Source organism: Pseudovirgaria hyperparasitica (assembly GCF_010093815.1).
Source record: "Pseudovirgaria hyperparasitica strain CBS 121739 unplaced genomic scaffold EJ05scaffold_2, whole genome shotgun sequence".
Taxonomy (NCBI): Eukaryota; Fungi; Ascomycota; class Dothideomycetes; order Acrospermales; family Acrospermaceae; genus Pseudovirgaria; species Pseudovirgaria hyperparasitica.
This window is the reverse complement of record NW_022985550.1, coordinates 468,041-495,525: the sequence shown is the minus strand read 5'-3', so window position 1 is coordinate 495,525 and position 27,485 is coordinate 468,041. Positions and strand designations below refer to the sequence as shown.

The 27,485-nt window shown below is 50.3% G+C and overlaps 11 protein-coding genes across 11 annotated transcripts; 5 read left to right on the top strand and 6 right to left on the bottom strand.

The window, feature by feature from the left end:
• Nucleotides 1-671: 671 nt before the first annotated feature.
• Nucleotides 672-2,914, bottom strand: EJ05DRAFT_472650 (uncharacterized protein). The gene is made up of 4 exons (XM_033743228.1): nucleotides 1,588-2,914; nucleotides 1,389-1,451; nucleotides 919-1,222; nucleotides 672-866 (listed from the first exon to the last, which is right to left on the bottom strand). Exons 1-3 carry the CDS (start codon nucleotides 2,699-2,701, stop codon nucleotides 1,083-1,085), a joined length of 1,317 nt encoding a protein of 438 aa, XP_033604131.1. The 5' UTR covers nucleotides 2,702-2,914; the 3' UTR covers nucleotides 672-866; nucleotides 919-1,082.
• Nucleotides 2,915-3,410: 496 nt separating this feature from the next.
• On the top strand, nucleotides 3,411-4,365 carry EJ05DRAFT_491407 (WD40 repeat-like protein; the record flags this gene model as incomplete). Its single annotated transcript, XM_033745977.1, has 2 exons — nucleotides 3,411-3,985; nucleotides 4,041-4,365. The coding sequence occupies 2 exons, from the start codon at nucleotides 3,411-3,413 to the stop codon at nucleotides 4,363-4,365; spliced, it is 900 nt and encodes a 299-aa protein (XP_033604130.1).
• Nucleotides 4,366-5,136: 771 nt separating this feature from the next.
• EJ05DRAFT_181587 (uncharacterized protein) lies at nucleotides 5,137-7,032 on the bottom strand. Its single transcript, XM_033739587.1, has 3 exons — nucleotides 6,686-7,032; nucleotides 6,347-6,632; nucleotides 5,137-6,294 (listed from the first exon to the last, which is right to left on the bottom strand). Exons 1-3 carry the CDS (start codon nucleotides 6,746-6,748, stop codon nucleotides 5,225-5,227), a joined length of 1,419 nt encoding a protein of 472 aa, XP_033604129.1. The 5' UTR covers nucleotides 6,749-7,032; the 3' UTR covers nucleotides 5,137-5,224.
• Nucleotides 7,033-9,083, bottom strand: EJ05DRAFT_181594 (soluble quino protein glucose dehydrogenase). The gene is made up of 3 exons (XM_033739588.1): nucleotides 8,587-9,083; nucleotides 8,061-8,528; nucleotides 7,033-8,007 (listed from the first exon to the last, which is right to left on the bottom strand). Exons 1-3 carry the CDS (start codon nucleotides 8,872-8,874, stop codon nucleotides 7,318-7,320), a joined length of 1,446 nt encoding a protein of 481 aa, XP_033604128.1. The 5' UTR covers nucleotides 8,875-9,083; the 3' UTR covers nucleotides 7,033-7,317.
• A 759-nt stretch (nucleotides 9,084-9,842) lies between these two features.
• Nucleotides 9,843-10,994, top strand: EJ05DRAFT_482525 (uncharacterized protein; the record flags this gene model as incomplete). Its single annotated transcript, XM_033745176.1, has 2 exons — nucleotides 9,843-9,903; nucleotides 10,039-10,994. The coding sequence occupies 2 exons, from the start codon at nucleotides 9,843-9,845 to the stop codon at nucleotides 10,992-10,994; spliced, it is 1,017 nt and encodes a 338-aa protein (XP_033604127.1).
• Nucleotides 10,995-11,208: 214 nt separating this feature from the next.
• EJ05DRAFT_181506 (SNF5-domain-containing protein) lies at nucleotides 11,209-13,400 on the bottom strand. The gene is made up of 3 exons (XM_033739586.1): nucleotides 12,913-13,400; nucleotides 11,583-12,861; nucleotides 11,209-11,530 (listed from the first exon to the last, which is right to left on the bottom strand). The coding sequence occupies exons 1-3, from the start codon at nucleotides 13,266-13,268 to the stop codon at nucleotides 11,423-11,425; spliced, it is 1,743 nt and encodes a 580-aa protein (XP_033604126.1). The 5' UTR covers nucleotides 13,269-13,400; the 3' UTR covers nucleotides 11,209-11,422.
• Nucleotides 13,401-13,532: 132 nt separating this feature from the next.
• EJ05DRAFT_496576 (uncharacterized protein) lies at nucleotides 13,533-16,416 on the top strand (the record flags this gene model as incomplete). The annotated part of the gene is made up of 2 exons (XM_033746415.1): nucleotides 13,533-13,657; nucleotides 15,081-16,416. The coding sequence occupies 2 exons, from the start codon at nucleotides 13,533-13,535 to the stop codon at nucleotides 16,414-16,416; spliced, it is 1,461 nt and encodes a 486-aa protein (XP_033604125.1).
• Nucleotides 16,417-17,392: 976 nt separating this feature from the next.
• EJ05DRAFT_472644 (SURF4-domain-containing protein) lies at nucleotides 17,393-18,654 on the top strand. The gene is made up of 5 exons (XM_033743227.1): nucleotides 17,393-17,641; nucleotides 17,728-17,840; nucleotides 17,892-18,385; nucleotides 18,437-18,501; nucleotides 18,551-18,654. Exons 1-5 carry the CDS (start codon nucleotides 17,475-17,477, stop codon nucleotides 18,621-18,623), a joined length of 912 nt encoding a protein of 303 aa, XP_033604124.1. The 5' UTR covers nucleotides 17,393-17,474; the 3' UTR covers nucleotides 18,624-18,654.
• Nucleotides 18,655-19,415: 761 nt separating this feature from the next.
• Nucleotides 19,416-19,937, top strand: EJ05DRAFT_472643 (uncharacterized protein). Its single transcript, XM_033743226.1, has one exon. The coding sequence runs from the start codon at nucleotides 19,446-19,448 to the stop codon at nucleotides 19,689-19,691; it is 246 nt and encodes an 81-aa protein (XP_033604123.1). The 5' UTR covers nucleotides 19,416-19,445; the 3' UTR covers nucleotides 19,692-19,937.
• A 1,920-nt stretch (nucleotides 19,938-21,857) lies between these two features.
• On the bottom strand, nucleotides 21,858-22,855 carry EJ05DRAFT_491404 (Aldo/keto reductase; the record flags this gene model as incomplete). Its single annotated transcript, XM_033745976.1, has 2 exons — nucleotides 21,858-22,656; nucleotides 22,707-22,855. 2 exons carry the CDS (start codon nucleotides 22,853-22,855, stop codon nucleotides 21,858-21,860), a joined length of 948 nt encoding a protein of 315 aa, XP_033604122.1.
• Nucleotides 22,856-23,646: 791 nt separating this feature from the next.
• Nucleotides 23,647-24,639, bottom strand: EJ05DRAFT_179905 (uncharacterized protein). The gene has a single exon (XM_033739584.1). It carries the CDS (start codon nucleotides 24,301-24,303, stop codon nucleotides 23,779-23,781), a length of 525 nt encoding a protein of 174 aa, XP_033604121.1. The 5' UTR covers nucleotides 24,304-24,639; the 3' UTR covers nucleotides 23,647-23,778.
• Nucleotides 24,640-27,485: the final 2,846 nt, after the last annotated feature.

Sequence of the window (27,485 nt, the reverse complement as noted above, 5' to 3'; positions counted from 1 at the left end):
GGGAGGCGAGACGAGGAATAACATGAAAAAATGGGAGACAGAGAGAGAGAGCAACGCATTGAAAGACACCACATTTTTTTGGCAACGCACTTTGATCAGTAGTACACTGGCCCTTACAACATAATCTGCATTTCCATCTTCACCTTGGGGACGAATATTTGCCACCTTGGCGACGACGTTTTGCGCTGGAATCCAACAGAGACGGAGGGCGTTCTATGTATTTCACGCAAGTGGGAGCCTTTTTTGTATATCCTCCACCACCACCACCATTCGTTTCTAGGACTCTCGTCTGGGAGCGTCTGGGCACATACGCGCACACACACACACACAAACAAACACATACCATAACTCCACATACAACCCGCAGGGAGAGCGGGGGGAAAAGGATATCAACAGGCGTGATACTTATCCCTAACACACAATTCCTTGTCGAGAAGGGATGGATGGATGGATGGATGGAAGAAAGGAAGGACTGTATATATGTAGCATTTACATGGGGAATCTCTTGGAATGGAATTGGAATGGATTGGCAGGGAATGGTAGGGAAGAGGGGGAGGGAAAACGTAGATATATGGAGACAGAAAGAAAGAGAGAAAGAAAGAAAGACACCAGTCGAGTCATAGCATAGCGATCAATGCGCGAGAAAGTGAACATTTTTCTTTTCTATATTCGTGAATTGTGTATAACCTTTTCTTTGGGGTGGGGTTTTTTTTGAAACGTATGTCTTGTCTTCTATTTTATATGCACGTACGTACGTGCGTTTGAGCTGCAGGGGTATGTATGTGTGTCTGTATGTGTATGTATGCATACGTGTTTGGGGTACGCGCTGTCTTCCCAGCGCGCGGCATGAATCGCTTTCTTTGCTTCTGTCTCTCAGTCAGTCAAGGGAGAGTCAAGTCAGATCAGGTCAGAACTCACCTCCATCCGTCCACCTAGTCCTTTTCTCTCTCTATCCCTCTATCCCCATCTCCCTCTCTCTCCCCTAGTTGTACAAAACCACGACCAAATCGTACACTACACTGCGAACATCCCAATCACTTACTCACTCACTCACTCACATACATCCTCTCTCCCTCCCTCCCTCAACCTTCGCGCGTATCAGGCGGGAAACACCCAGTAGCCCACGACCGACCCAGCAGTCCAGGCCGCAGCGTGTGCCGGACAGCCGCATATGCTCTACTGAGCTGTTCGGGAGTAACATCGTTGGCATATGTGTCGCCCACTTTTCAGTAGGGTTGACTCATGGTCAGCGTGAGTGCTTGTGATTGTTTGATTTTGACTTGATTCGGTTTGGATTTGGGTTCAGGAGAAAGAAGGTTCAGGGGAAGTAAGGGTCCTCCTTCACCCCTCGTACTCGTGTGGGCGGGGGACGTGCCAGTGCGACTTACTCGTGATTGAAGCCCAGTCTGTATCTCTGTGATCGAGATGTCGTGCTTGAGATGATGATGGTCCTTTTGTGGGATTTTTGTCAGTGCCTTCTGGTGGTCCGTTGAGTCTGGCTGTTGTGTGCGCAGGGGCAAAGGGATCCGGAGAGAGAGAAGGGGGCGCGCACACAGACTGAGGACTCACGACTCGTTCATAACGTACCGGCGCCGTCGACCGTTGTGTTGCTCTGGATATTACTGCTGCTGGGCCCTTGCGCGGCAGGCACGACGTCGACCATGGTCTCGCCTTCGACGCGCACTTCGTGGTCGCGCAGCTTGCGCATCAGGCCGAAGAACGTGCTCTGCGCGAACTTGTCCGACTTGTTGTCCGCGACGGCTTCGAGGAGGCGGCCTGCGGTCTGGGCGAGCTCTTCGTCCGAGTGACTCGGGGGTTGGTTGTGCTGCACTTCTTCTTCGTCTTCTCCTTCTGCAGCCACGGCGTCCTGAGGCATAGCGAGGAGGGGGTCGAGCATACTGGCATGCGCAGTCGGGGAGTTGGGAATGAGGTTGTTGTATATTTCTGCGTCTTGGTTGAGGTAGTGTTGTGCGGCGGCGATGAGGGAGGATGTGTCTTGTGCGAGTCTGATGGCTTCGGCTTCGGCTTCAGCTTCGGCTTCAGCTTCGGCTTCAGCTTCAGCTTTCACTTGCATGCTGGCGTGTGCGGCTTCGAAGGCGCGCTCAAAGGCTGCTTCGTCAAAGGCGGCGTCTTGTCGGACTTGTTTGCCCTTGGCGGCAGATTGCTCTTGCTCTTGCTCTTGTGGTTGGCTCTGACACATGGGTCGTTGCATGTAACTCTGCTGCATGCCGAACGACGGGCCGAACATGGGCGACGAATAGCTTTGCTGGGGCGTGGGCGCAGGGGCGCTGTGCTGCATCATGAAGTCCGAATGCCATGACGATGCGCCCGCGGGCGTCTGTCCGGAGAAGTTGACATGCCGGGACTGCTGCTGGGACGACGGATGTGAGGAGATATGAAGTCTCTGGAAGTCCGACGCCCAGGGTGTGGAGGGCTGCCCTGGGTGCGTATGTGGCTGTGGATGTTGGAATCGAGAGTCGAATTGGGGACCCTGCTGGATGATGGGCGCTGGGGTGTTATGACCGGCTTGGAATGCTTCGAATTCAGGGTCGAGGAGACCAGCGTTGGGTCCGTTGATCCTGAAGGATTGCGAAGGGCTCTGCCGTGATGTCAGACGGTCTTGTTGCAGTGTACGATCTGTGGATGCGTGTTTCTGGAAGTTCTGCAGCGCATTCGACGGGCCGCATAGGGCGTCGGCCATGGTGGGGATCGAGGTAAGGGAGTAGTATGTGTCTGGTAGCGACGGACGATACGATCAGAACAGCAGAATACAGACAGAAGGTGAGGTCAGAGCTGGTGGAGGAGTAGAGAGATATATGTAAGTGTATATGAGTGAAAAAAGCCGCACTTTAAGGAATTGCGCGGATGCTGATGCTGTCTCGTGAACGAACCTCGGTCGGCCCTTCCGCAGTGCTGCTGTGGCGCGCGCAACCCATGGTTTGAAAGTGTGGCGTCCGAACACGGGTGCACCACCACACCTAGGGCACGCACCCTGAATTTCCGGGGGCGGCAGAAAGATAATCCTGACAGCGAAACGTGGTATTGGTATTCCCAGCTTCAATAAACATCGAGAGCTCGCAGGCAACGCTTAATACAACACCACTCCGCTCTAAACGTCTCCCTTTTCTTCTCCTTCACCTCGCCTCCATCCGATCTACCCTCCACCCTCGTCACGCCTGCTCAATTGTCAACAACATGGTCCGTCACCGCTTCCCGCACCGCTCCCCCGAGCCCTCCTGACTATGATATCTAGGCGCAAGTCATCTCCAACGCCGGGCACGATGACATGATCGTACGTCTCAAATCCATACCCAAGCATTTTCTCCACCATCCCAATGTCCCAAAACACCCTCCAACGCCACCTCAACGCAAAATCTCCCAAATGCACATCCACATTCCCGTCCCCATCCATGGACCTCCTCACCGGGCACAACCCTCTAACCACCATTCAGCACGACGCCGTCCTCGACTACTACGGCCGCCGCCTCGCCACCTGCTCCTCCGACAAAACCATCAAAATCTTCGACGTCACTGCCGACTCGCACGTGCTAACCTCCATCCTCACCGGCCACGAAGGCGCCGTCTGGTGCGTATCCTGGGCACACCCCAAATTCGGCAACATCCTGGCCTCGGCCTCGTATGATGGCAAGGTCTTCATCTGGCGCGAGTCCGCGTCTGTCTGGACGCGCGTATACGACTTTGGACTGCACACGGCGAGTGTCAATCTGGTTGCTTGGGCGCCGCATGAGGCGGGCTGTGTGCTTGCGTGTGCGAGCAGCGATGGGAGTGTCAGTGTGCTGGAGTTCAAGGAGAATAGCTGGAGCCCGATGGTCTTTGCGGCGCATGGGATTGGGGTCAACAGTGTCAGCTGGTCGCCGGCCGTGGTTCCAGGCGCGTTGACGGGGGCGAGTGGGATGGTAGTGGGCAGTGCGAGGAGGTTCGTGACGGGAGGAAGCGATTGCTTGGTGAAGATTTGGGAGTGGAAGTATGTTGTCTCTGTAGGCTTGAGACGTGCGGAGTGATGCTAATAGTGGGGACAGTGCGGAACAAAACACGTATACCTCGACATGCACGCTTACTGGTCATACGGATTGGGTTCGTGATGTCGCGTGGTCGCCTACCGTTCTTACGCGATCCTATATTGCGTCTGCGTCACAGGATAAGACAGTGCGTATATGGACAAGTACCAACCCTGCGCTTGGCGAATGGAAGTCCACAACGCTCAACTTTGACGCTGTCGCTTGGCGTGTAAGTTGGAGTCTAAGCGGAAATATCTTAGCTGTTAGTACGGGCGATAACAGAGTCAGTCTGTGGAAGGAGAGACTCAGCGGTGGGTGGGACCTGGTCAAGAAACTTGAGGAATGAGAGACTGTAGAACCGACATGACATATAAGCGGCTTACGTCCAAGGAATACGATCCAACTCATACTAGAACTGTGTTGGCCGAGCGGCTTCAAAAGCTGTGAGCGAGACCCAATGGTTCTTCGAAAAGTGGTCTCGTTCTTACTGCGGTGCATATAATAGAGAGCCTACGACGGGAGGTATATATACCCTCAAATGATAACGAAGATGTATTGAAGTATTAAAGACCCCTTCTGTAAAGACCCCTCCTTATTGATAAAGTGCAAATGTTTTGTAGCGGTTCGGTACCCAACGCTGGTCGAGTAACAAATGTCAAACTACGCTCGTCCTAACGCCGTGATAGCTGTAGTATTCGCTCGAAGATACATGCAATATGCAAACCGCCAACGAAATGCCATAGCCCACACCTTTGTACCTGCTTTAAAAACACTAAACCAAAGTAAATGACTGATTTCTCTATCCAGCGAAGTGAAAGTGAAGTCCGAATAGCTCGCAAGATGTCTGGAGGTCATATGCAGTAGATGGTGAGAATGACTGTAGAAGTGCAAAAGTGCATGCTGGCTCGGAAACAATGCTGAATGAAAGTCTGGGTAGATGATGGAGATATGTAAGGAATGTGCTGATGATAAACAAATGCTGAGTTTGCATGTGTTCAGTGGCTTTTTGGTATCGTGGATGGAGGACATGCAAGACGCGCTGACCAATGAGGTTTGTTGGAGTGATTGATGAGACAAGGGTCATAATACCTCACCTAGGCTGAGTGTAGTGCCACGATTTGTACATCGTGAGACCTAATGGCAATGCTGGCGTCGTGGCTAAGGGCGGCGGATCTTTGGACGGAGGCAGCGAATCTATCTCTCGATTAACCTTCCATCACAGAATCTGCTCTCTCGGATTTGGGTGGAGCAACATTCCACAGAATGAAAGGACCAGAGTAAGACTGCCCATCCAGATCTGAACCAGGAGCCCACCAACGACCCAAGATGATCTTGTTGCCTGGTAGAACAATGCCTTCGTAGGCCCAGAGAGCGTCGACGTCGACTGCACCCGTATCTTCGCAGCGATAATACTTCATCATCGTCATGCGCTTCCAGCCAGGAATGCCTTGCTGAGTAGGAAGTTGATTCAACCAGCCTGCCGATAGGAACTCTTCATCGTCTGTTCCACGTCCTTGGAAATACAAGCCATTGATGCTTGGAACAGATCTGGAGCCATTTGAGCGCAGCTGAGCACGCCTGCTTTTCTGACGCTTAGTCTGAAAAGCTGCATTCAGATGATCTTCAAAGGCTATTGGCCAGAAGAGGTCGCGATCTCCAGCTTGAGCGAAGTCAAGTGCTAAAGTCTGGATAGGGTCTTTCATATCTTCATCCGCGAGGTGGCCATCAGATTGGCCTTGCAGCCCGTCGTCACTTGCTCGCATCTCTCTGAGATCAGACATATCCTGGTAGGCATATGTTCCCTTCCAAAACCTGTCAAGTGCGACCACTTCATCCACAAGCTTATCAGTCCAAGCTGAAGGAAGCTCATCTTCATTGAGGTCAGCCAAGAAGTGAGGTAGCAAGCTGTTACGGTCCGCACACTGCGTGAAATGATACTTAAAGAAGTTCACTGTGTGTCGAAGCCAAGTATAGTTCACTGCACCACTTGCCTTGAAGATTGGCTCAGCCTCTACGGAAGCGTAAGTCATTTTCTGCGACGCTTCGAAGCAGTGCACCTCCGGTGCGTCCATCTGAAAGTTCAGACTCAAGTGGCTCAGCACTAGTTGAAGTACTTCCAGGAGAGGCGACTCACGCACCTCGTCCATGGGAAGGTGCTTTGAGGCAGGACGAAACATTTTGACGATGTCACCATGGAGAGCGAGTCTCTGTAAGTGCTGGAGATTTTTGCTCATGGGTCGTCCATGAACATCCTTTGAGTCGCCATTGAAGGATTCTGCACTGGTTAATGCATGCATCTGTGACAATACAACAGAACTTTCTCGTACCTAGAATCAGATCTTTGACAATGTTGAGCAGAGACTTGCTCTGTCTTTCAGATCCTTTCGAGAATCTGGTAGTATCGTTATGGCGCATGTGTCTCATCCGGTGCTGATATCTCCTCCTCAGCTTCTCCGCTTCGACGCCTTTCACTAGATCGAAATGCTCTCTGAATCTAGATCGCCAAAACGAGAACTTATCGCCATCTATGGCATTGCGGGTTGCAGAACAGATCGATCGGAAGGCGCAAAGGTCTCTATCGTCTGCAATGAAGGAGGCAATCCCTTGATTCAACTGATTCAATTAGCAGGGTTACTACAACCATGAATCCTTCAGACACAGCATACCTCAATCGGTAGGATATTGAATGCCATTCTGGAGATCTGTGGCTGTGCTGTATCGCGAAGCATATGACCATGCAATGAGGCGGACTGGGAAGTGAGAGAGAGAGTGTGTGTGTGTGTGTGAGAGTAGAAGCAGATGAAGCTCGCGCTGTGATCCCTCGAGTGGTTTGGGCTGAGCTATGAGGACAGGCAAGAGTGGCTGCTTGTTACGGTATCATATCGTGGTCCAAGCGCAATAGGTCAGTTGTTCACTTGAAGGTACGATAGTAACAAATGTTGGTGGACCTCTTGCAAATGTGGGGACTGGAGCAAGGGAACAGCAGGCGAGTGAGCCCAAATTGACACGGCAGCCAAACCGTGTGTTAAAAATGTACAATGTCACTTCCAAAGTTGCAAGCGAGCTGATTCTCTGGGTAGGGGAAGGCGCACAAGGGAGTTCGCCCAAATCATTAACAATTGCTCTGTGCAGTACACATGACAAATGCTCGCTCAGGTGAACTAAGTGCTGTGTTTTCAACTATCATGATCAGAATAATCGTGCCTTCCTATGTCCATGCGTGGACATAAAATGCGCATCTGGAATTTCGTCATTTGATTTATGGGTCATGAGTCGTCACCTGTCATGATACATTATTCTACAAGATGTAGGAGATGACTAGGAAAACCAGTCCGACGAACCAAGAGTCTGGCACATAGCCAACAGATGCAGCTCCTGGTGTGCTAGAAGGCTCCGAAGGTGAGGTTGGTGGAGATTCCCCGCCATTCGTCAGTGTCGGTGGTGGTGCGTCGTTGAGAGGAGTGTTGTCACTCGTTGAGATCAAATAGAGTTCTCCGGTGCTATCGCTAGTCATGAAGAGCATTCCTTCAGAGTTCCAGGCCAGACTGACGGGCCTGAAACAGCCATCCGGGCATTCTGAGAGGTCCTGATTCGACATAATGTCAACATATCCAGCGTTGCTGTCAGGTGCGGCGAGTGGCAGACCGGTGGAGTTGTCAAAAGGAATAGCTGAGAGCTTATAGCCTTGCGGATCGTCACGATTCCAGCTACCATGGAACGTCACCCATGCAACTGTTGCTTCGGTGTTGAACTTGATGTCCAATGGAGCCATATGCGCAGCAAAGCTGAGCTGCGGCGGCACAGTACCCTCGCGACAAATATTATCGTTGACGGTATCATTCTGGTCGCCAATGGCAAACTGTTGACCAGTCTTGAGTCCGTCATAGCCAGGAACGCTACTAGCATCCCAAGCTGGAAAACAAGATGGATAGCCGAAGTTCGCACCTTGATTCGCATATTCGGTGCCGTTAAGATAGCCGTGAAAGTTCTGAGAAGATTATCAGTGGGTAAAGTAAACTATTGTAGCTCTTTAATACTGACAAGCTCTTCGGCTGGGTTGTTCTTGTGGATGTCTCTGCCTTCACGCTTTAACTCATCCACATTGTTTTCCACACTGAAGATACCGCCAGTGACTGGATTTTCACCGAAGCCAACTGAATTACGAAGACCCCAACCCATCAGAATCCCTTCAGAGGCATAGTCGTATGATACACTCGGATCGCTGACATTAAAGGCTTTGATCGAGCTGATACCGGTACTTCGATTTAGAGCTTGAGGATCTATGTTCCCCTGAGATCCCCAATGGACAAGAAGCATATTGTCCACTTGGCGGGACATTAGGAGTGTCCGAGTATCATGGCCGTCTGCTGTGCTGCCCGTGGTCACTACTCGGCGAGCATCAGATGTCAGTTCTTGCCGCTCAGCATCATAGTTCCAGGCGTATACACCGTTTGGATCCGATGCATACAGAGTTCTTCCATCACGAGACAACTCGAGTCCGTGGTTGACCTGTTTTATGCGTTGAGATGGAAGTTCAATATGTATATCGAGACATGCTGGGGCTTACTGAAGTGTTGGCTAGGATATCCTTCGTACTGGAAACAGTGAGACACGGCGCCGTACCAGTCAAAGTGAAAGATACAATGCCATATGATCGTTGCAGCATGAGGAGATGTCCGGCCGAATCGAACTTCAACGAGCGAGGAGTCTCGAGTTGATTTGCGATCAAGGTGGCGCGGTAGCCGTCTGCCAAGATTGGGGCAGTATAGTTGGCAGACAAAGTCGACGCGCAATCCTGTGCATTTGAAAGAGTAGCAAAGCTGGCGAGCCCAGCAGCCAGCAGAATGGATTTCATATTCACAAACGAATAGAGCACCAGAAAGTGACGTTAAACAGCCCTCTGCACGATAGCAGGATCAGGACCGAGCTTGAGTTCTTATGGGCGACATGCCAAGCACCACTCCGCATCGATGAGATGGTTTCCATACGCCACGCATCATGCCTGTATGAGATAGGCGGTTCGCCTGAGCAGCCGCAAGCAGCGATGGCGGATCTGCGAGAGTCTTGTTGGTTAACAGGACGGGTGGCTGTGGCCTCGGCAGAGCAGTACAGTAGCGACAGAGAGTTGGAGGTTTCAGTGCCGGTGTTCCCATTGGCATGCCAAGTTCTTCGCAATGGAGAAATGGCATCATCATCACGGCCGGCGAGAATACTAGTAGTCTCAAGAGAAGGACACACCAGTATGACGATAGGCCAGAGGCTGGGTTCAGGTATTCATAGGGTCAAAGCCCTAAAGCCTGGGTAGTTGCACCCGTTCCAAGGCCCTAAGACACCAACACTCCAATAGCAGAATCGATGTAACAATGCCATTCCATACCTTTGTACATGCGGCCGGGTCAAATACGGAGAGTGATACAACCGCGTGGTTGTGTAAGAGTATTTAATTAAGTTAAGCGGTAGAATCTCTCCAACTTGAGTAAAAGGCCTATAATCCGCCGGGTCTGCCTCAGACCTTCAATAGCCTCTCACGAGTCACGAATTATGGTTCTTTGCCTGATCGCCTTTCAGGAATAATACGAGTGGCGTGTCCTGTGTCGTGCAAATGCCCGAGCCAAGGGGTCCCAGCCATTGAAAACGCCGTGCGCTACTGCGAGTGGATTGCTATTGTCAACCACTGCGACGGGCACAATAGAACTTCCTGAATAGCAAGCTTCGACCATCCGGACCTTGGCTTCTGCAGGCTTTGCTCCACTGCTACTATTCACACGCACGCTTCTTTCAGATCCGATATTGCGGCTCTGCATTTTCCCCAATGCAGTGCCTATGTCCTTTGTCGCCCTAACGTCTGCGCAAGCAGCCCTCAATAGGCGTTCCGATGCGCTGGGTAAGTAGTACATGTGTGAATAGGAGCATAGTTCGCCGTCCTTCATCCTCAACATTAGATAGTTTTCATCTACTTATAACCTTGTCTAAGTGCCTTCAATCTCTTGTTTCTGTCTTTGTATACTTCAGACTTCAGTGACTTTGGCCTTGCGACTTGCTTACATCTATCTATCCATCATCTACCGTCGATCAAGTCTTTCTACTTTTTTGATACCCAGTCTCCATCTCGTCATAATAGTTCAACACTTCACGATCCAAGTCAACTCGGCATATCTTCCTAGCAAAGCGAAGCCTCTAAGATTGACACTTGCCTTCACCGCACAAACACAAACATACTCGCTTTCAAAAATAATGGACCCAACCTCCATCCGCCACGCCCTCCACAAACTCCCCCTCTCCCTACTGTCTCATAACCAGCCAAGACACACCGAGATGCCACCACCACCACCATACACCGCTCGCCCAACGCCCTCCAGACAGCCCTCAGGCATACAACCGACAGGTCTAGGCATCCACAACGTCCAAATGCCTTCCCTCGCCCCCCGTCAAACGCAACCAGCCCGTCCAAACACCATACCCCTCCTCCCAGAACAAGTAATCAACGACTCAGACCTCGAGTCCATGGACGGCGATGACGATGACGACGACGAAGTCTCCGAAGACTCCACATCCGTCCACATCAATGCCTCGACAACCATCACCGGCACCGGAAACCGCGTCGCCATGCCGCGCGTCGAGACGGCGAGGCTGGGCGCTCTGATACATGGTGTCCTTGCCCAGCAACAGCAACAACAGCAACAATCACATATGGGCCTCCGGCGGGATACGCGCCCGCTGAACATCACTATCAACTGCGGCGTCACGGTGAACGGGAATAATAATGTTATTGCGCTGACGGGTCCTGCGAACGGTGTGTTTGGAGGAGGCAGCGCTGTGCAACAGGGAGGAGTACAGCAAAGACCGAATCCAGGACAGCTCGCGAGACCAAGTATCGAGGCTGTTGTTGGCGCGGGGAGTGGACAGCGGAAGAGGGGTGCGGAGGAGGATTGGGCCGGTGCGGAGCGGGCGAAGAGTCCGAAACGGGAGCCTTAGGTCTGGCAAGTAGACCAGATTGATGTAGGCAGCTTTCTTATTTTGGGTACATTCCACGGGACGATTTGCGGTGGGCATCTCAAACGAACAATATCCTCAGACCTTCAGCAGTTTTAGCGGTATACCAGGGCTAGGGCATGAGGCATCAAATGATATGTGATTTTCAAAGATATGAGAGGATCTAGTCCTCTTTGGCTATCTAACAGACCATCCGGATGTCTAACCAAGACTTTCTCATAACATGAAACCCTGTAATAAATGTGTTTTTCTGGGTCATGGGAAATATAGCCCCATGAAGCTGGCTCCCTAAGCAAGGGTTTTCTGTACCTACAATTCCAACCCAATTGGATCCGGCCCGGAACGCCATGCTTGCTATGCTGTACTGTACATATCAAAAGACGAAAACAAAAGACTACACTAAAGGGGCCTCAAACTCTTCTCGTGCCAAACGCAGTTTCGAGAATGTATAGGTTGTGAGACCAAGGGGGCAGCTGCTTGTCACGCTCGTATAGAAGGCCGCAGTTGTTACACAGGGTCTAGATATTATTAGCATGCCATCATCTTCTGCTGATGTTGTGTAGAGCTTACCCTAGGTCCGCTTGGGCCATCACGGACAGCCCAAACAGCAGTACCCCACACAGCGCAGTGAGCACATCGCCAGTACTGGCGTTCCCCTTCTTGTAATCCACCTCCTTGGCCTCCATAGCCTGCTTCAGGGGTCTCTCTGCCTACGGGGGAAAGACTTCTGAATCGTCTCTTCTTTTTACTTCGCTCTCCCCGACCCATCGGTGTCTCGCTTGCATCCGGAGTAGCAAAGAAGTCATTTTGTGGTACCCCAGCAGTCATGTTCGCAGTACTGGAGAATCTCGCCGTGTCCCGGCGCATTCTGCGCGCATCGCGTTCCCGGTCAGCCTCTCGTTGCTCGATCTCTTCTTTGGACAAAATCTCCACCTTGGGCTCCCATTCGTCTGCGAGATGTTCGTGGTCGTATCTCCAGCCGGCTTCGCTTGGGCCCGCGGCGTCATTGTCAATCTCTCCATATCCTACCAGACCACCATTGATACACGCCTCCTTCTTGAGTTTCAGAACAGCCTCGTAGATCGCGTGGGTCATTTCTGGTATCCATTCTCCTGCTAACCCCAAGTCTGCGCACGTTTGCTTCGCAAAAATTTCCGCGAAGCCGGGTGGATGGAGCAGGGACCATTCAAATTTATCCGTGTAGAGACGATTCTGAAGGTTGATGGTTAAGTGGATAATGCAGCGGTAGCTATCGTCAGGGCTGTGTATGTCTTCTTCTGGTATTGCATTTGCCGTCAATGTGACATCCGCTGAGGCGGGAGCTACCGAGGGTGTCTGAGTTCCTGAAGCGTCTTTGAATCCGTTTGTGAGAGGTGTACCACCTCTTGCAGACGCAGGCGCAGATGAATCAGCCCGCGCATGAGCAGGAAGTATTTGCTTGACAGCGGTACCGTCGGTCGCAGTCGCAGTCGTTGAGTGAAACAAGGGATGTAGAGCGACACCCGCGTACTCCTCTAGCTGTTGCCTGATCTGCTGTGATATTTGCATGACTAGAGCAAGCTTTCTGTCGGCCGGAAAGTCCATTTCATCCACGAAAACTTTCGCAAACTGATCCGGAGTCATCAAAGCCTCGTGTAGGTTCCATAAAAAAGTGTCCTTCAAACGGTACTGAGGGGTAGGCTCCGGATACTTGTATGCAGGAAGGCTCTCATCAATTCCAAAGTCTTTCGCATTATGTGGCGTTGGTAGAGCGGGATCTGGGCGGAAAGATTGGATGTTAAGATTAATCGTAATTGGAATCAGTGTCAATGGTAACATGGACTGTATTTGAAGCTGCTTTTCTGTCCGTCTGAAGCACAATGTTAATCTCAGGACATTCCCAGGAGAATCTAGAACTCACACGCCACGCTTTGGCTTTCCCATCCAGTCCCTCCATATGCCTTGCACATCGACCGGCGCAGTAAGTTCTTTACCAAGTTGCGCTATATGCGCAACGGGGTTCTGTTGAGTCTCGTCGCGTCTCAGACTGCGGAGACCTGTCGGTCGTCGATGGCCCTCGCTGTCGTCAAAATCTTCATCGTATCCATCTTCAGCGTAATTTATCAAGGTTGTTCCTCTTTTAGTCGTCCTTGTTGTAGGTAGAGCTGTGGCCTGAGGAATGACTGGAGTCAAGAGGGAGTTTCCGTACTGGCGCAAACGCGGCGCATAACTTGACATGAACGCCTGCGGTGGGTGCTTCTCGGTCGTTGCCATCATCTTCGGAAAAAGCTGCTAAGACAGCGATTATTTAAACCAGGACCCCGGAGAACGCGTTGTTTGTGTGGTGAGAATTCGAGCCGTGGATGAAGTGTCGCGCGTGCGCAATGCGATAGAATGAACGATCAGAGGAAGCTGCAGCATAAAGAGTGTGTAGTTATGGCCGCGACGCGCGGTGTGAATTGCGAAATGGTGTCGCGTTGGCCGTTGGGAGATGAAGGTTGATAGCTTTAACGGATTGTTCGCTCCCTGGCGCGCGCAATCATGGGAGGAATGATCTTGTCTGAAACGAGGAAAGTGCGGCTTTATGCCTTGATATCCAGGCATCTACAGACGCTGTTTGCTCTTCTCTGTACACTAAACAAACGAATTCTCAACGAAATTCTTCAGTATTGTATTCACTGGAAAGTATTATTATAAGTCCCTAAGAGCACTCCCCTCAATGCTGTCCTTCTGTCTCGAAGCGAACAGTCCAAAACTCATTTGACCCACGCGGCCTGGCTTGCGGCATGAAGACACCCGAGTCGAATCTTATTATGAACAATGATGCTCGCCCCTTTGTAATTAAGTACCTCAAAATGTTCGCTCTCGCTGCTTAGACCAAGTAGAGTGAATAACATAGTAACGCAATGAATTGTAGAGCCGCATGTTCCATATATTACAAATATTTGACGAGCTGGGCGGCTCTTAGACAACCATAATGGTAGCACAGATGATCTGGCCTTGAGTGGAATTATTCAAAAAGTGAAACACTGAAAGAAGACGGTATTGTGTTTGAGGCAAGGTACCTAGGTACTGATTGTATATAATGTGTATGTCAGTGTAAGGGCTGCGTGGCCTCAGCAGACCCCCTGTCTGTCATGACTATCTTCAGGCTTGACACCACCTCTTTGGGTTGAGATTGTTTCCACATTGCTTGTAATTTCTATGATTTCAAACGCAGTAGAATATAACCTTGGATGGAGCCAGAAGTTTCCATGCCGTGCACTATGCGTGTATCTGGAATTGTCCCTTAGATTTGCGACGGGAGCAGCTCAGACGAACATTGAGCACCTCGGAGATCGATCCCCGCGATCCCATAGCATTCGGGATGTACATGCCGCGTCCAATTTGTAGACTAATTATACAAGTGATCTAAAGTTCTTGAAGCACACATAGCAAAAGGTGGGTGGTCAGAAACGCGGACGTAAGCTGTCCCAATATCGGCAACTAACCTAGCCAGCCTGCCCAGCTCTCCAAGCTCTTGGGGGGGTGGGACATGGACCCGACTCGCTAGTAATGACCACCTTCCGATTAGATCTCGCCTCTCTCCCTCGTGTCCTTCAGCTTCTACGTCTCCTTTTCCAATTGCTGGCCTCACCCTGCCTCTCCGTTCTCTGCGCGCACTGTATCCTCGTCTAGCCATTGCTTTCACTGCAATTGAGCTCCTCATTGCTTGGAAATTGCAAGCCACCATCAGGTAGCTCAGGTTCCGGGGATTCAAGACAAGCTCAGCGCAACTCTGGATCAGCTTCAGAACGTCCATCACGCAACTCCGCCCGATTTCTCTTATCTACTGTTCATTGCTCTCTGGCCTGCTGCTGTCGTCCTATCTTTATTTCATATCGCTCCAAGCGACGTCATTGCACCGCAGACCGAGTCTGAAGCCTTTCCGTTACACCTAATATCGTCTAACTCGCCCTATTCTGTAACACTATCCACTTCGAAACCTCGTGCGATCAAACCCAACCAAAGTAGTGCAAGCTCCATTCTGATTCTCAAGCAAGAGTAGTACCACAGGTGCTAGAATACGCGGCTGCCGTCTTCCAACAGCAAATTACATAAACCCCTTTCTGATCCGCGATTCTCACAAATAACCCGACCGATCAACATCATGGAGCCGTGGCAGAGCTGGGGCCTCTTGTTAGGTTTTGGTACTGCTTACTATATCTTCACCAACAAGGACAAGATACTGAAGCGTACTGGCACACCTGCCACCGACTCACAAGACATTGTGGCCTCTAAGTCTAGCCGGCAGCGCGGTGAAGGCAAATCAAAACGCAAAGAGCAGGTTTTTACTGTCACTGCAGCCTTGGAGCCTGTGAAGGATGTAGTTTCCGAAGCTTCGGCCTCCATTACCAAGTCAAAGTTCAAGCCAAAAGAAAAGGAGAAGAAAGGTCGCAAGACCCAAGAATCCACAAAGACTGACCCGAAGCCGTTCGAAGTTCCAACACATACCTCAACTGATGATACCAAGGATGAAACCGACGATAACGACTGGGCGGAAAGACTTGCTGGTCTCAAGACCGGAACTTCACTAAAGGCGCCTGAGCGCAAGGATGGTCGCAGTAAGACTGTGAAGCAGAACGCTGCAAACGCGACTCCATTGACCTCTAAGTCAAATGGCGACACTGGTAACACGTCCATTGTAGACTATATGCCTAGTGGCAAGGATGTATCCGACATGCTTCCAGCTAGTGTTCCAGGACCGTCGTCTCTCCGTATCACGGAGCCGATTAATCCAGCTCCTTCCAAAAAGCAGCAGCAACCAAAGCAAGCTCCACCAGCGCAGGAGAGCAAGAAGCAACGCCAGAACCGTCGCAAGGCTGAAGAGAAGCGACTACAGAAAGAGCAAGACGAGAAAGACCGCCGAATCTTGTTGGAGAAGCAGCTCCGCACCGCCCGTGAGAACAGGGGAGAGCCTGCTAAGAATGGTGTACAGACAGCCAAAGCTCAAAGTAGTGCCTGGACTCGTAGCACCGCTAGCAACATCACTGCTAGCTCTAGTGACGCTCCAATGCTCGATACGTTCGAGAATGACGCGGCGTCTACGGCGAGCTCTAGCAATGCACCAAACAGTAACGCATCTACCAACACTACTGGGAAGAACCTGGGCGAATTCCTCTCTGAAGATGAACAAGTCAGAATGGCCATGGAAGATTCCGGATGGAATACAGTGCCGAACCGACGTCCAAGGAAGAAGACGACAGGTAGCGATACGACCGCGGAGGACAACGTGAGTGACACTGGCAACGCAGAGGAGAAGACAGACAAGAAGGAGACTGTAGTACCGATGCAGACCTTTACTCGTAATGCAGAGCCAATTGGCGGGCCCTCTATATATGACGTTGTGAGCAACGCCGACGAGTCTGACTGGGCCGTTGTGTGAGACATTCTGATCTCTCTCTCGGCGATACTGCAAGCTATGACAAAGATCTTGTGGTCTTATCACTTGGCTCCATATACGACAGCAGATTCAGTTCGTCATTGGCGATAGCTGAATGTCACCACGGTCTTTTACGCAAGCGCGATCATCCTATCAATGGATTCAGGGCCTTTCTTGTACAGCAAATTTATCAATTATGTTCGTCTGGTGCGCCCTAATCATCTGCATGGGAGGATAAATGCGAATTTTGCGTGCACAGACAAGCATCCAACACGGAGCGGGACAGCTCTCGCATGATGCTTCATGGTTGAGGAGGTCGGCACATAGGTTGTCAAACATGAATGGGTCTATTGCCTTCTGACTCCTGATATTCCCTTGTATCATAAAAATTGTCACCAAAATGCTTGCACACATACTATGCAACCTTTCTGTTTGAGTAACACCTGTGACCTGATGATCTGGCAATTTGGCCGGGGATCAAGTGTGACATCATCTACGGATCATCACTCGAGCCGGGTATCATCTTAAACACGACTCAGATTTCCGGGAATATACGTTGCATCTGTTTATTTCAAAAGGGTAATCCCATAACAAATGCTCCACTGATGATTATAAAAATAGGTGTTTCGGAGGAACTACATGATTGGGAACGAGCCAATAGTGAGTGTGGCTGGATGCGCTAAACACCGATGATTAGTGTGGCTTGCGCACAAGATAGATTATGCCTATACAGCAGATGCATCAACAGAGATGTTGGTTCTATCTGAACGAGCTGGGGAAACTATGTGTTGACATTGGTCCATAGTGCGGTGTAGGAGTATCATCATTGTTGTTCCAAGCCGCGGTCGATGGATTTCCCCGGTGCCCTGCAGAGCGTTGGGTGCGCGGCGGTTACTGCTCTCCGGTCGTTAGCTAGCTACAGGAACCCATCCATCCATCTTCCCCGTGTCCTCTTCCCAGCATCTTAAAACCCCGCCAGTGTTTAAGCCCGCACTGTCAACTAACACTCCATTTTGCCTTTTCACTTTCCTCCTCCGCTCATCAGCATCTACTCCAAGACCATGGCGCAAATACGGGGCACCGCAGGCTATCACCTGGGCAATCAGAGTCCGTTCGGTGGACCAAGCAGGACTGACGCAACCGACGACCCCAGCCCGCTGGCTGCTATTCGCGAGCAGACCAGCAAGATTGAAGACTGGCTAGACACTTTCTCGGATCCCATCAAACCGTGAGTAGCACACAGCTCTATTGTCTCGTGAACAGCTCGCGACGAGATCTAGACAGGACATATGCTGACACGCTCTCGGCATCCAGATACCTGCCAGCAATTGGCCGATTCCTGATTGTAGTAACATTCTTAGAAGATGCTCTGCGCATCATCACGCAATGGAACGACCAACTGATTTACTTGAAAGACTACCGAAAGAGTACGAATTGACGTGCAACAAAGCTTACGGTCAGCTAACAGATTGTAACAGTCTGGTCCGGCGTTACACACTTGTTCCTCATCATAAACGTTATCGCAATGACATCTTGCTCGATCCTCATCATTGGAAGAAAATACTCGGAATACGCGGTCGGAGGTTTGATTGGTGTGGTGATCCTCCAAGGCATCGGCTACGGTCTCGTGTTCGACCTAAATTTCTTTCTACGAAACCTGTCGGTGATGGGCGGTCTTCTCATGGTGCTCTCCGACTCCTGGGTGCGCAAGCGATTTGCCCCGGCCGGTCTTCCTACGCTCGACGAAAAGGACCGCAAGATGTACTTCCAGCTCGCTGGACGTGTCCTTCTGATCTTCCTCTTCATTGGCTTTGTGTTCCGAGGTGATTGGAGCATCTGGCGAATTACCGTGAGCCTTCTTGGTTTTGTTGCCTGTGTCATGGTTGTGGTCGGTTTCAAGGCGAAATGGAGCGCGATCATGCTGGTTTTGATCCTTAGCATCTTCAACCTGATTGTGAACAACTTCTGGACCGTGAGTCATCAAAACCTATGAAGTTGGGCTGCGCGCTAATCTGTATATCAGCTTCACCCACATCACCCCCACAAGGACTTTGCGAAGTACGATTTTTTCCAGATCCTGTCTATCGTGTAAGTGATCCTCAGTACCACGATCAATTGGCGAATTTAACTCTGTTAGGGGCGGTCTTCTTCTCCTCGTGAATATGGGACCCGGTCAATTCAGTGTGGACGAGAAAAAGAAGGTTTACTAGATGTAAAGAGGCGCAGAAGGATACATGCGGAGCTTTGCCAAGTTCGAGCAATGATCATACGAACACTGAACAGCATTCGTATTAGCTCGGAGTGCAGCATAGCACAAGAATCAGAGAAGCCCATGCTAGAGGGATTGCGAAAATCATGTAAATCAAAAGCATCTACGGATGAACGGGAACGTGTCAATATGTCTTCAATTTCGCAAGAACCTATTTCTTACCCCCTTGCCGAATCTCATATTTGTCTAGACATTGTTAGTACAATTCGTGTGAATGCCTGACGTGAGTGTATAAACAGCATTGCACAGCGCCGCCTATTACGTGCTCCGAGGTACTACTGTTACAGTTCGTCGTGGTGGTCGATTCTCGGTACGTACCCACCATCCCAATGTCCCCAGGCATATTGTTCAACGTTCCTTCCAGCACGACCATGGGTGGGTATACAGTCGGAAATTTCCCGCACCGAACGCATATTGAACATGATACAATGTTTGAGATACGTTTTGGGGTCTTTTTGCAACTGCTGAGTTGGCGTTTCAAGAAGGGCTATCATGGTACTATGGATAGATAGAGTACACTGCGTGCATGTATGTGTGTATGAGTCTTTGCGTGTTTGCGTGTTTGCGTGTATGGCGTATGGGAATATCTATCTACATACATACCTGTCCAGATAGTACATAGTACATCCCCATGGAATGCCACACAGACAGACAGACAGCTAGCTAGCTAGCTAGCTCTACTACATATACACACATACACACAAAGCTTCTCCAGCTACATCTCCAACTACACATCCTACTAAGTGGCTTCCCAGTCCCGCGTATGTTCCTCTCTCTCTCCCTCTCCCTCTCCCTCTCCCTCTCCCTCTCCCTCTCCATCTCCTTCTCCGTTCTGCACACCACACCAAACACCGCACGCCCTCTAGCCCGCTCCTCCCTCCCTTCCTCCCTCCCCTTCTGGACGTGGGGATCCGCGACTGAGGAAAACATCTTCTCGAACGTAGAACCAGATCAGGTCAGACCGGATCAGACAGCTCTAGAAGAGAGGCGAAAGAGACGCGGAGAATGAAAAACAGAACAATGAAAAAGGGGTAGACGTAGAGCGAGATGAAGAAGCTGACATGGGCAAAGGCTGCGTGTATAAGGTGTGTACGGGGTGTATGATTTGGGTGGGAGTGAGGTGAGGAGAGAGCGAGGTGCTGTGTCTTGGAGAGCTGGTTTTTGGACAGGTTATTTGTGCCATAGTTAGAGAGCTGGGAGTTTTGTTTGAGAGTGCGTGCGTGCAGTGTGTAGGGAGGGGAAGGGTGTGTGGAAGGGGCAAGGGGTATGAGGGCAGTCCATCTCTGGGTATCATGGTGGTGGAGGAGTTAGTGAGTTGAAGAATGTGCTTCTGTGGGTGCTTTGACTGGCAAATTACGATTGCGGACCCGCTTGCACGGCTTGTATATTGACATTATAATCATCGTCTAGGCCTGGGTTATACTCCATATGACTATAGTAGTGGCCCGCTATGGGATCGCAGCGTGCAGTATCGAAAGGCTGGAAGTCGTCTCTGCGTGTCACTAGAGAGACTTTACCTCAATGCAGCAGAGGCAAGGACACATGAGGCTCTTGCACTAACATATCATGATTTCGATAAAAGACACTTGTAAAGTTATGTATATTATTATTCATAGCTGTTTAATTGTGCATACGGCGTTCTACAGCAGTTTCGTTTGTAACGGTTTCCAAGGAGCATTCTACATTCAAGTCAGCAGGATGCACAAGATCGTATTGCTGAAATCGGAACAAGTAAAAATATACAATCAGTTCTCCAAAGTGAATTATTAAGTATATTTTGCTCTTCAAGGTTGTTCAGAAAGAACACAGCGAATATTTTGCTCATCAGGTGCCGGAGGAAAGAGTTCTGGTAGCGACTTACGAAGATGTATCACATTTATGGTTGGTGATCGACGTTACCTGACAACATGCAAAATATTAGCCATTGTCTTTCACGAATATCGTAAGCAGATCAGTCGGGGGACCGTCAAGGATATATCAGGCTGCCACTATTAGCATGTATCATTGCACCCGCGAATTCCGCACATACCTCATTAAATCAGAATTTTCAGTGTTTTAACTATCAGTTCAAGAAATTCTCGTTACAGAATTGCTCGATCAAACAGTGTGAATAGAAGAATCATCATAAAGGTGACGCCCAACGTGGTACACGCAACGAGTAGGGAGATTATACCTGTGAGAATCTGAATTAGCATGATATGCTCTTGTATTCTCAAGACACAGGTCGTCGACACATTGCATCAATCAGGTGACGAGTTCTCAACAAGCATATCCCATCCTGACAGCTGCAAGGTTTGTACGCCTTGGTTTTGATAGATGCCGATCAAGGTATGCACAATATGTCCGCCCGTTCGTCAAGAATTCCTCATATGGATGCGTAACGATATTTGTTGGGGGTGAAGATGAGGTGTACCTAGAGAAGAGCTGTCAGATTCAAGTTTGCAAGCAGTGATCTTCAGCAATGCAGGGTGGGTTAAAAAAAGATCAGACAAGGCTGAAACTAATTGCGACTGGATCAACATATTATCTTCAGGTCGAGGAATGCCTTTCCGAGTCTCGATGTCATCACTTCAACGGGTGCAAGAAAAGAATTATTTCCGACTGACCTTTTATTGAATTGAAGAGTCATGGCCAGTGAGTGATATCATGTCTTGGAGATGTCTATCTGTTCATTAGTCAGTTATAATAATTGAAGATTGTCTTGTAAGTTGAGCACAACTCGTAACCACGATCAGGGTAATTCTAGAGATAGAAGGTCCTTCATGATGCTGTAGGCTTTGGATTGTTCATGTAATGGTCATCATCTAAGGGAAGTAAAAGATGTGAGAGTACTTACAAGAAAAAATAAGGAAACTGGAGTGCGTGCGGTGGAAAGAATTGTCCCTCGATGTTGGCGTGTGGAAAGAAAGAATGTGAGAGCTGGAAAAAATCGAAGTTTAAGCACACGCAAATTTCGGCTTGCCGATGCGCGCCCGATGCACGGACATAATATTTGAGATCTGAAATAGTACAGCATCAAGTCTCTGCGTGCATGATAGAATGGCAACATACATGCACCTACGTTATTTCTACATATTCTTACATCCCGCTACACTTCAGCTCTAATCTTACGATCTCCCCACATATTCTAGCATCTCCTCTCACATTTCCTACACATTAAATCGGTGCATCCGAGTTACCGCTTCTTCCCGTCAAGATCCGAGAAGAACTCATAGCGGAACCCAGAGCTTGCATCGTTGAATCTCAATTTCTTGTCGATCCCATCGATCTTTTCTAGATCATCAGTACTCAACTTGAAATCTCCCTCAAGATTAGATTTGATGCGAGACTCCGTCTTACTCTTTGGTATGACAGAGTGGCCCTTCGTGACTCCCCAAGCTAGAGCAACCTGTGCGCCAGTCTTACCGTGTGCCTTTCCAATCTCGACCAATACGGGATCATCCATCAGCTTGCTAATGTTTTTACCGCTGTCATATATTTCGTTTTGGTTTCCGAAGGGGCTGTAGTGGGTGATGTGGATGCCCTTCGATTTGTGCCAGTCCGCGAAAGTCTTTTGTTGTAACCATGGATGCATCTCCATCTGATGAGCTGCAGGGACGACACTTGTCTCCTTGAGCAGTCGCTCCATTTCTGCTTGGGAGAAGTTGCTAACTCCAATGGCCTTTGTCTTCCCAGTTTGGAGAAGCTTCTCCATGGCCTTGTATGTATCAACGTAGTCAATGTCAGCGATCGCGTTGGTCTTGCCATCTGATTCCTTGGGAAATGATTTCTCACTACGAGCAAAGGCACTAGGCCAATGCATCAGATACAGATCCACGTAGTCTGTGCCGAGGTCCTTGAGCGATGCGTCAAGAGCTCCTTCCACATCATCCGGGTGGTGCTTGTTGTTCCATAACTTAGTGGTGAGGAATATCTCCGAGCGAGGAACACCAGAGTGCTTGATAGCGTTGCCAACGGCTCCTTCCGTGCCGTAGCTTGAGTGATATCAGTGACGACGATGACAGCACAGATATGCCACACTCACATGCGGGCGGTGTCGATGTGACGATATCCTGCTTGGAGGGCAGCGATAACAGCTGGTTCCTGGGCTTCCTTATCTTGCCAAGTCCCAAAGCCAACGGCCGGAATTGTAGCACCAGTGTTGAGCTTGAGCTGTGTATATTGACCTGCCATTCTAACTTGTTGGTGACCGAAAGTTCGCGCAGAGGGCTGAGCTGTCAGTTGGAACGATAATGACGATAATCTTGAAGTAGCAGAGGCCATTGAGCGTGATGCGCGAAACGACATTCTTGTACGAGAGCTTGCTCCTACCGAAAGGCCACGCCTCCAGGTTTTACCGAATGCGGATGGGACGCAATGACGACGGTATTATGTCACAGCCCACTGAAGCTGTGGCGAGTCTGATGGATGCTACCTAGGTTATGTGAAAAGTAGACATCAATGTGCATTGTTCCAGCGCGAGTCCTGCGCAGCTCCACGATGACGACGATGAATGGATACAATTCCCATGACGTTGGCTTGGTCTGCCGCTACTGCAGGTCAGGAGCGTCAAACATTTAGCGACCGTGCGAGATACACAACTGCAAATCCATGCGGACACAACCAAACCTTTCATTTTTCGATAGAGATATTCGTGTCGAAATAACTACTTGCAGGAGCAAACATTCAACTGACACGGCAATTATACGTGGCTCGGTGCTGGGCGAGTCCGATGATTTCCCTGTAGTACCCGATAGTTTTTACCACATTGCGCCTACGAGCATTGGAACTGAATGCCTCAACAAGGTAGGAGCCTTGGGCGCCATTGTACCCACACATACTCGTGGCAACTAGGTAGGGCGCATTATTTGGAACCAAGCACGGTGTTTCAATTGACCTGTGTAGATTAAGGGTTAGGCGCAAGATGTAGATTGCAAAGAATAGTGCTCATGGTCACTGGAGTATCATTAACATATTAATAAACCTCTATCCATTCACACCATGACCCATATATTATGCAAGACCTGCTATATGCCGTCCACACGTGACGTCCAAAGACCACGCAATAGCCAATACATACAAATGCTCGGTTAGAGCAACGCCGTCCATGAAACTGCTTACAAAGCGACCATACCGACGAGTGCAGCGAGACCAGCAACACCAGCACCAACCATGTTGGACGAGGCGCCACCAGTGGAGGTAGGAGCACCGCTGCCGCCAGTGGTGGTAGGGGCACCACCAGTTGGTGAGCCGCCAGTGGGAGTGCCAGAGGGGATCACGGATGAACCAGAGCCTGATGGGGATCCAGAGGCGGAAGAGGCAGCATCGTGGCGGACAACGATCTTAGCACCGAGGTCCTTGAGAGACCTCTTAGCATCAGCTGGGAGCTCCTGGTACCAGCGAGGAAGGTTGCCGTTGGCGAACTCGGCCTCAAGGGCGGATGGGTCGGAGACAGCACGCTCGAGGAGCTGCTTGGGGATGGCGTGGGACAGCTCGTTGAGAACGGCTCTGTGTACCGAGTCAGTATGCGAGTCAAATTGATTTGGGAGAGAGAGGGCAGATGCGTACGGGTCGATAGCACGCTGGACGTTGACAGCGGCAACGCAGGCGGCGAAAGCAACGAAGGCAAGTTTGAACTGCATTTTGATGGATGGCGGTTGATTGACGAAAGTTGGAGTGTTGGCTGACGAAAGTTGGATTGGTATAGCAGGTGGATATGGAGTTGGAGTTGAACGAGGGTGTGTAATGATAACTCTTGGACAAACAGAAGAGAACGGCTGGAGCTGGGGGTTTCTTATACCACAGGCTCCAGCACCCAAGAGGTACCGAGGAACGCTCGAGCAGTTGGTCTCGAGAGCAACCTAGCAAGATTTGCTGATTGCGCCAAACCAGTTCCAGTCGGCGTGAAGGCGCCCAGGTACTAGAGCCGCCGCACGCTAATGACTGTGCTAGCTGACACTGGGTCTGGTGTATAGCCGTCCCACTCTTAGTCTTCACACCCCCCTATCCCTCCCCCCCCCTTCCCCCCCCCTAAAATATCTCCACTATCGACTGTCTCTCCTGTGATCCAGCCAATCACTCCCGTTATTGTCGTCTCTTCTGAGTCTTCCCATTCGCGCGCCGCCAATCGTTGTATCAGCGTCTAATCTCGCTGCAAGTCCCCCGCACAAGTCATATTTCGTGGGACCTGCCGTTCTCGCCTCCCTCCTTCAACCGCCCCCTTTGCTCTGGCGTGCTTTGAGGAGCTCGAAATGGTTCGCGGACGCCGGCGGAGATCTTCATTAGGCTTGACGTAGGAATACGTATCGTCTTGGTGCAGAGTGTGGCAAGATTATGCAAAACTTTCGGTTGCTGTTTGTCATGCTGCTGTGCAACATTGATCGAACACACTCGCGGAACAGCCGGCCGGGGGGAGGGGTCGTGGCGGCTTGACTTCCTGACGCGCAATGCGTGCGACAACAGGGGAAACGCACAGCCTCAACAACCGATACATTAACAAAAAGCATCAGCATGCTCCTGAACATGGCTCGTCGATTTTGCTGTCACTCGTCAGCAATGGCACGTGTGGGAAATCTCTTTGCAACGGTCCAGTGGAGCATAAAGCTCGGCCAGATGAAACACCGTGAGCTTTGCTTCATTTAACACCCTGGTTACCGAAGCTGGAGCGTGAGCTCGTATCAAAGCGGTGAAATTGTACATACGCTTGAACCTAATAAAACTGCCAGCCTGCCTAATAGTACAGTGTCCTCGGCTTCCTCCCAAGCGGCCGGATGTGAGCCTGGGGCCCTGAGCTGGGCTGCTGTGGGCTTTGGGGCTGCGGAGACTGGAGGCTGGAGGTCGGGGCCACCATCCAGAGCTGCATTCGGCAAAACAGACGGGGCTTAGGGGCTTAATCAAGCCTCCTAGACAGGGCTGATTACGCGAGTCAACGCCGAAAGGGAAATTCATCACAGAATCACCTTTTCGCCATCTCCACCACACCCTCTAGGTACCTCAGTAGTGATGCCTAAGGTATTGCCGGGCCTTTTTTCGCTGCTCTAGTGCCCAACAGAATCTTTGTTGCAGTGACTACTCGCTATAAGTGTAATTATGATAAGGCGACCATTGTAATCTGCAAAGGAAAAGTCAACTTATTACTCCGATACGGCTCCTCCTTTCACAGCGCCGTTGGATGCAGCTGCAGCTGCAGCAGGTGAAGTCTCGCTACCGAGGCCGCCAAAAGGCAAATAATCCCCCTTGCGATAGATCGACCGTGGACGCACCTCCTGAAAGCTTTAAGTTATCGGATTGCCCCGACCAGGCATTGAGCTGCACAGCACACGCTGCACAGCACACGCTGCACGTTGCGGAACGGTGCAGCCAGGTCTGGAAAGCGCCCCGCGCTCTAATAGCGGAGATGGTTTCATGGAGATGTCTGGAGATATGTGGAGAGTCCTTCGTGATGCCGCCACGCGCGTCAACCTGGCACTGGCACTGGCACGTATAAACCTAAAGCATACTTGAACGAGCTGTTGAAGCAATAGAGTCAGAGTCGTAATTGGTTTGGCCTCGTCCTAGCAGCTATTATGTGCACATCGCTGTCAGATAGAGACAGATTGAGACCGTGTGCTAGCTTTGGCAAGGTTGCGACATCGCCTGCATTTAGCACGCGAGGCTCAAGGAGCTCGCGCCCAAGTCACCCTTTATCCGTTCACCATTACCTACTCTTGTCCGTTTTGTCGAACGGGTGCTAATTGGAGATAGCCATTCTATCTCTTGGTGAAGCTGGTGTCTAGTGATGGCGGCGTCATACACTCGTTTTTCGCAAACACGGCCTTGTATGAATGCAAACAGTAAGATCGATACATCAAGCTTTTTCGCCGCCGCTGCTGGCTGTTAGCTTCGTATCATAAAAGGACTTCCTATGCTAATTTCCACATCTGTATCTTGGTTGGTATGGCAGATATACACCAACAACTATGCCGCCGCCGCCTTGCCACCAGAAGACTAGATCGCGTAGTTCTTAGTAGTGTCCGTGAACCGATGTTTCAAGGTTATAGTTGTAGGCTGTTCACAAGCGAATCTACGACCGTAATGAGGAATTGCCTAGACTGCTTTAGCTAGTCACTCTACCATGTATACCCCTTCGTGAAGGGCATAGACGAAATCGTGTGTTGTTGGTCATCATGAATGGCCACCGACGACGGTCGTCTTCTTCCCTTGAGCGAGGTCCGACGAAGTTCGGCGATACATTATCATTCAAAGCTGCTCTCAGTCCTGTGGGACCTTAGCACTGGACCGCAAGCCGCTCTCCCAATGCTTAGCTTTGAGTCGCAAGTGGACAGCGTACAAGGTGCTACGTCGGAATCCTATGATGGTATGGCAGAGCTGTGTTGTATGTTATACTCAGAGATTTACATGTTTGTCAATTCCCCAGGAAGGTTTGCAACATGCCGGGACGTGTCTGAAGCCTGATGGCTAAGAAGAAGAAGAGAGCCCATTGCTTCTTTCGCGGTCAAAGGGCAGTCTCAGTTAGGCTGAGAGGGTAAGAAGATGTAGCATCTTCCCGTCTCAATATCTTGGTTACACTGAGCGACGGATATAAGATATAACTGTGTCTCTGTTGATAGCACAGCCACGGAAAAAAGAATGTTGACCGGAATGCTTTCTAGAAGCTCAGCGCTGGCTCCACAAGCGGTCCGGCCCTGCAGGTGCAGTATCCATTATCTTGACTAGCGCCTAAGGGGTGAGTGAGACATCCCGAGGTCCCTGCATATGCGATTTAACGAAGACCATCATGAACAGGTCTTATCCACAGCGACACTCCCACTGATCACATTCTCGC

Excerpts from the sequence above, each read along its gene's own strand:
- EJ05DRAFT_179905 (XM_033739584.1), bottom strand. The coding sequence starts at position 24,303 with ATGCAGTTCAAACTTGCCTTCGTTGCTTTCGCCGCCTGCGTTGCCGCT.
- EJ05DRAFT_181594 (XM_033739588.1), bottom strand. The coding sequence starts at position 8,874 with ATGAAATCCATTCTGCTGGCTGCTGGGCTCGCCAGCTTTGCTACTCTT. Across the intron at positions 8,529-8,586 it reads ATATCCTAGCCAACACTTCA|GTCAACCACGGACTCGAGTT; the intron begins GTAAGCCCCAGC and ends CGCATAAAACAG. Across the intron at positions 8,008-8,060 it reads ACAACCCAGCCGAAGAGCTT|AACTTTCACGGCTATCTTAA; the intron begins GTCAGTATTAAA and ends TAATCTTCTCAG.
- EJ05DRAFT_181587 (XM_033739587.1), bottom strand. The coding sequence starts at position 6,748 with ATGCTTCGCGATACAGCACAGCCACAGATCTCCAGAATGGCATTCAAT. Across the intron at positions 6,633-6,685 it reads TCAATATCCTACCGATTGAG|TTGAATCAAGGGATTGCCTC; the intron begins GTATGCTGTGTC and ends TAATTGAATCAG. Across the intron at positions 6,295-6,346 it reads TGTCAAAGATCTGATTCTAG|AATCCTTCAATGGCGACTCA; the intron begins GTACGAGAAAGT and ends TAACCAGTGCAG.
- EJ05DRAFT_472650 (XM_033743228.1), bottom strand. The coding sequence starts at position 2,701 with ATGGCCGACGCCCTATGCGGCCCGTCGAATGCGCTGCAGAACTTCCAG. Across the intron at positions 1,452-1,587 it reads CACAACGGTCGACGGCGCCG|GACCATCATCATCTCAAGCA; the intron begins GTACGTTATGAA and ends ATCCCACAAAAG. Across the intron at positions 1,223-1,388 it reads AGACTGGGCTTCAATCACGA|TGGGCGACACATATGCCAAC; the intron begins GTAAGTCGCACT and ends CCTACTGAAAAG.
- EJ05DRAFT_472643 (XM_033743226.1), top strand. The coding sequence starts at position 19,446 with ATGTTCCTCTCTCTCTCCCTCTCCCTCTCCCTCTCCCTCTCCCTCTCC.
- EJ05DRAFT_472644 (XM_033743227.1), top strand. The coding sequence starts at position 17,475 with ATGGCGCAAATACGGGGCACCGCAGGCTATCACCTGGGCAATCAGAGT. Across the intron at positions 17,642-17,727 it reads TTCTCGGATCCCATCAAACC|ATACCTGCCAGCAATTGGCC; the intron begins GTGAGTAGCACA and ends CTCGGCATCCAG. Across the intron at positions 18,502-18,550 it reads TTCCAGATCCTGTCTATCGT|GGGCGGTCTTCTTCTCCTCG; the intron begins GTAAGTGATCCT and ends TAACTCTGTTAG.
- EJ05DRAFT_181506 (XM_033739586.1), bottom strand. The coding sequence starts at position 13,268 with ATGATGGCAACGACCGAGAAGCACCCACCGCAGGCGTTCATGTCAAGT. Across the intron at positions 12,862-12,912 it reads GGAAAGCCAAAGCGTGGCGT|ACGGACAGAAAAGCAGCTTC; the intron begins GTGAGTTCTAGA and ends ATTGTGCTTCAG. Across the intron at positions 11,531-11,582 it reads ATGGCCCAAGCGGACCTAGG|ACCCTGTGTAACAACTGCGG; the intron begins GTAAGCTCTACA and ends AATAATATCTAG.